The 5,600-nt window shown below is 41.4% G+C and overlaps 1 protein-coding gene across 1 annotated transcript; it reads left to right on the plus strand.

Moving 5' to 3' along the window:
• Nucleotides 1-836: 836 nt before the first annotated feature.
• On the plus strand, nt 837-3,891 carry LOC107044496 (reelin domain-containing protein 1). The gene is made up of 5 exons (XM_015266394.1): nt 837-993; nt 1,224-1,439; nt 2,545-2,755; nt 3,108-3,178; nt 3,684-3,891. Exons 2-4 carry the CDS (start codon nt 1,229-1,231, stop codon nt 3,160-3,162), a joined length of 477 nt encoding a protein of 158 aa, XP_015121880.1. The 5' UTR covers nt 837-993; nt 1,224-1,228; the 3' UTR covers nt 3,163-3,178; nt 3,684-3,891.
• The last annotated feature ends 1,709 nt before the right edge of the window (nt 3,892-5,600 follow it).

Genomic DNA, 5,600 nt, shown 5'->3' on the forward strand with positions numbered 1-5,600 from the left:
GCGTCGCCTGAATTTTTGCGTCGCCTGAATTGTCTTAAATTTTGCCCTTATTTTTTTATTATATAGAGAGATAAAACGAGTGATAGATTCCTCGTGCCGATGAATGACCATAATAGCACATTCAACCGGAGTCATACAAATGTGCGGTGAATTCTCCCATTTATCGATTGACAAACGGGATTGTAGGAGTGACAATACGCCCAATCAATCGGACCGAACAAACGACCGCATTCAATTTGTAGACATTACATGCATCAATCCTCAATTCCACAGGCATTTGAATTTCATAATGCGGAATATTCCGAGTCAAAATACGAGAGGCGACGCAAACGCCTGAAGTGCTGGAGCAGTATTTCTCACTCTGGAATTGCCAGCTAATACATCTTAATACAGTCATTGCACATAAAACAAAACCAGAGGAATAATTCATTTAAATCAAATAAATGAACTTAAACTCAATTTTTACTTATTTTTATTCATATCAAATAAATATTTCTTTAGAAAACGAATAAATATGTTGACTTGATCCAAATAGAGACTAATCAGTTCTTTATTTGGAATTAATGAATTATTCATTTCATATAATTGAAACATTTTCATTCAAATAAATCTACAATTTATATATTTATCAATTTTCAACGAAAATATTGCTCAAATAAATGTTTTCTCGATCCAAATAAAGACTAATCAATCGTCTACTTGGAACGAGTGGAGTTTTATTTGATTAGAATGTGTTATTTCTCTGGGTGTGTGGAGGTCCCGTCGGCGGAGCAATCGCTCCTATCGAAAGTGACACCCAAGTAAAATGAAAGACTCCTGAAAAAGAAGGGCGAGAATTCCATGGTGGGATCTGCAATCACTTTGACGTGCAACCTCCCGTTTGCAGGCCGTGGTTTTCACTACGTGCAGTTCACTACGGGCAGTTCTTACAAGAGGACGACTCGAGACCAATTCTGGGATACAAACGTCTCCGGAAATCTGCTGAGAGAACAGGTGACCTTTTCAATTTAATTCTCTCGAGTTCTTTTTTCATCTCGGGAATTGTGACATTCAATTACGAGGGGTTCACTGGATGAAGTATAGTTTATTGATTGATATATTTGTGGCAATACTTTTGATTGATACTGTTGATTTTATTAATTTCGTTATTATACTTGTCTATTTGATGTTGATTCTGTAATTGGCGTGCTGGGGGGAATTAAAAAAAATGTTAAATTCATCAGAAAAAATGTCACGAAACGGACCGATTCTGATCATCGCACTGATAGTGGCAATAAATACGGTGAATGGTTTTCCGGACGGAGCGCCGGTCGATGCATGCGTTAAAGAGCGCCCGAATCAGCCGTATCATGCACAGATAAAGCCCCAGCCCGCAGGAACGAGTCCTTATCAAATCGTCCAATCATCCCGCCAATACGCACCTGGCACACAAGTCACGGGTAATTATCGCTGATTGATTGAGCCTTTTCATTATCTCCAGGAAAATCACGACTTCCTCGTGCGAATAAAAGAAATAGTGGCTGAGTGAGAGATCGATTGTCATTCGGAAGATGGTGGGGGGCGTAATTCATGAGATCACGAAATTCATCGACCTCAGGATGATTATGCGTCTGACATTTCAGGTTTATTTTTGGGTAATAATGATGGAATCGTTGGAGACATGACAGAATTTAGTTGAAAGTTATTTATCGGGGGTTTTGGAGGCTGTGACCTTCGTTGATGATTTGTGGGGGTTTTTGAGTTTTGAAAGTGTCTTGGAAACTTTTGACATTAATTTTTTTCAATACCAAAGTTTTTAAAGGGAGAGAATCGGGTAAAGTGGAGTGGTAGCAAAAAGCGAATGTAGAGAAAAATTCAGATAACTTTTTTCTTCATCTCTATTACTGCGAAAAATGATGAGGGGTCAAATGGGAGAGACGGTTGGGGGTCAAATATTGTTAAGGGTTGATACGGAAGCGGCGGACAGAATAACCAGAAAGGTCAAACGTTCTCAAGGGTCAAATGGGAGAGACTAGTGGAGTCGGCACTGCTCTCGCCTCTCCCGTTCGACCTTCTTGACCCCTCCCCCTGTCCCTCCCATTTGACCCTCAAGAAATTTTGATTCTTCTGATCATTTTGTTCGGCTCCCCCGTTTGACCCTTAAACAAATAATGAAGGGTCAAATGTTCTCGGGTCAAACAGTCTTGAAGGTCAAACGGGAGAGACAGGTGGAGGGTCAAATATTCTTAAGGGTTAAACGGGAGAGACGAGCAGAGTAATCAGAAAGGTTAAACTTTCTCAAGGGTCAAATGGGAGAGACTAGTGAAGTCACCAATTGGTTCCGCTCTCCCGTTTGACCCTTAAACAAGCGACGAAGGGTCAAATGTTCTCGGGTCAAACAGTCTTGAAGGTCAAACGGGAGAGACAGGTGGAGGTTCAAATATTCATAAGGGTTAAACAGCAGAAACGGGGAGAGTAATCAGAAGGGTCAGACGTTCTCAAGGGCCAAATGGGAGAGACAAAAACCATTAGCTCTGGAATAATACATTCTATGATTTTCGTTAGTGACCCTCCGCGGAGGTAGTTACTTCAAGGGTTTCTTCATCCAAGCGAGGGACTCAAAGACCCACAATTGGATAGGAACATTTGCCCACACCCCGAACACAAAAGTTCACGATGAATGCAGCGCAGTAACCCACGCTGATCCCAAAGAAAAGGAGGAGGCAGCCCTCATTTGGAATGCGCCAACCACTGGCCAGGGTCAAGTATACTTCACGTAAGTGTCGTTGAACACTCGCGTGTTAACAACTATCGAAATTAGAAATAAAAACATGTATTTATCTAGAAATTTTATCAGTGAGAGGTGGTTTTCCTCGACCTTTTGCCTTCCTTCGATTCAATACCTCGGATTTGTTTCCAGAGAAATGTCGCGTGTCGCTCATTACCATAACTCAGAGTAGTAATGACGAAACAATTCTTACGTTTGAGAAATGTTTGAATATTAGTGCGAGTTGAAAGACCTTGTTCATTCGATTACGAATGAGGGGAACCGGTTGCCTTCTTTGCAGAAAATATTTCGTAATGAAGGTTTAAGTTCTTCGGCAGTGATCGATCGTTTTTTATTTCAGTGGAAGTATGCTGAAGGAGTACGATATATTCTGGGCTGATCTTGTCTCTCAGTGATGTCAAAATGACTGAGGTAAGATAAAAAAATATTTAACTTTTTCGTGGCGAAGCGAAACGTGAATATTCAAATTTTTGTTTTACTTGTTTGCATTTATCTCGGAAACGGTTGAGTGTAGGAGAAAATTTCATAAGAACTTTTTTGTAGTGGATAAAATTTTCAACGAAAAGTTCTCATAAAGTTTTCGTCTAAAACCACTCCTTATGGAGATAATCTCGTATTTAACAAACCTGAATTTGTGACATTTCATCAATTCACTCATCATTTGTTGCTTCCGCTAATTCGCATTTATCTCAGAAACTATTAATTTTAGAAAAAGATTTTATAGGAACTTTTTTGTGGCATACGAAATTTCCAACAAAAAGTTCCCGTAAAGTTTTCGTCTAAAACCCCTCCCCATCGAGATAATTTCGTCTGAACTTTCGCGTTATTATTTCGCTCTCTTCCATCCACTGAAATTATTAAGAAATTCCCTTTCACCAGTCCATTAAACTGAAAATCTCCCCGATGATTTCTTCAGGCATGAGAGAAAAGGGAAGTCAGCAGTCAGCCACACCCCGATCAAAAGGTTACACCTGCAATTAGCCCAGTGGAAGAAGCCAGTGGACAGATAAATGGATTCTCAAAGTAAAAATAATAAAAACCGTATTTTTATCCATAAATATTCGTTCGGTTAACCACCGATAAATCCAAAGTTATGTACGTAATAAAATGACAAACAAGGTAAACGTGACGTTCTCTTCAATTCCCCCATTACCATCAAACATCTCAGGATCTCCTTATATTAATAGAAGTAAGAACTCACTAGAGTATTACGCGCATGTTACAGCATTACGTAAGGGTTTTTCAACTGAGTAAAAGTGGGCCAACGCCACGTGTGACGCGTAGTCGAGATAATTGTCGTAGCGTGTGTATTTTCATAAAAATCAGAAATCGCGAAGTGGAGTTAATCCATCTCGCGAGAATATTTTTCATTACACCTGATAATGTAAGGGTAATATGATGTCTCGCTGATCTCCTGAGATGACATTCTGACGCACAGCGAATCGATTTTCAAGAGATGAAAATAGGATTTCTCGTTCATCGCGCGCTTGTTTTTTATTTATAAAAAAAAATTTATGATACAGTGGATTCAGCGGAATTTGCAGGATATATTTACTGATAAGGATATTTATTAATATAGTGGCGTCTCCGGAGTGATGGCAAGTTGTTTATCAGAAAGGTCCAAAGGTCAATTGGTCTTTGCTGAAATTAAAACAGGGAACGTTGAGGAAGATGTTACGAAAGATGGAAATGTTGAAAAGATGAAAACGATTGACAATTGATGGAAATAAATCAACTTTATTTGAGCGTTAGGAAAAAGTGAAACGCTTAATATTTGTCTATTCTCACGTCAGAAAGGCGCGCAAGTGCGCCGTGGCACTAGACAAAGTAAACCAACTCGATTCAAGCGTTACGAAAAGTGAAACGTTTAACATTCGTCTATTCCCACGTCACAGAGGTGCGCCGTGAGCCTAGACAAAGACAACCCATTCCATTTAAGCGTTCCGACAAGTCGAACATTCAACAGTGTTACCAGATCGTGACGTCACTCCATTTAAAATTGTACAGGTTTTGGCTATAAATCGCCAAAATCTGGCAACCCTGAGTCATTCAACACTCGTTTATTCTCATGGCTCGAAGGTGCGCGAGGGCACGCCGTGAGACTAGACAAAGTGAATCAACTCTATTCGAGCGTCACAAAAAGTAAAACGCGTAACAGATAGCGAAGACACCCGACGCGATATTGAGATACCAAATCGTTCGTCATAGTTCTCTAACGGGTTGACTCCGCCTGCGTGCCGTGAGACTAGACAAAGTACACAGGCTCCATTCACTTCTCGCGTTACGAAAAGTGAAACATTCGTCTACTGCCACGTCCCAAAGGGCGTGAGTGTACGCCGTGAGCCTAGACAAAGTAAACCAACTCCATATTGAGCTTTACGAAAAGTGAAACTTATTATTCGTCTACTCTCACGTCACAGAGGGACGCGAGAGTACGCCGTGAGACTAGACAAAGTGATGCAACTCCATTCGAGCGTAACGAAAAGGGAAACGCGTAACATAACGGAGACAACCAAAGAACTGAAGAATTGTCTTCAGTCAAGACCAGACCCTCGGCAAAAGTAAATCCACGGGGTCATGCGTCACAAAAACATGAAACGCTGTTCGACATAGAATTGAGACGCCGGGTTTTTTCTCCGTCAACTAGGGCTTGACTGGAGTCATGCTGATGCACGATCCCACCGGCTATGGACTACGTGGGGTGAACTCCTGCCTCCATGCAGGGGTTGGGGGCGGCATGGGGGGGAGGGGGGATTCTCATAATGTGGGGTCGCGCCGGCGCCCTGGGGTCGCGACTCTGAGCCGCGGCCCCCGATAAACCCCGAGCCACCTC

Source organism: Diachasma alloeum, unplaced genomic scaffold, assembly GCF_001412515.2.
Source record: "Diachasma alloeum isolate Michigan unplaced genomic scaffold, Dall2.0 Dall_scaffold_00753, whole genome shotgun sequence".
NCBI lineage: Eukaryota > Metazoa > Arthropoda > Insecta > Hymenoptera > Braconidae > Diachasma > Diachasma alloeum.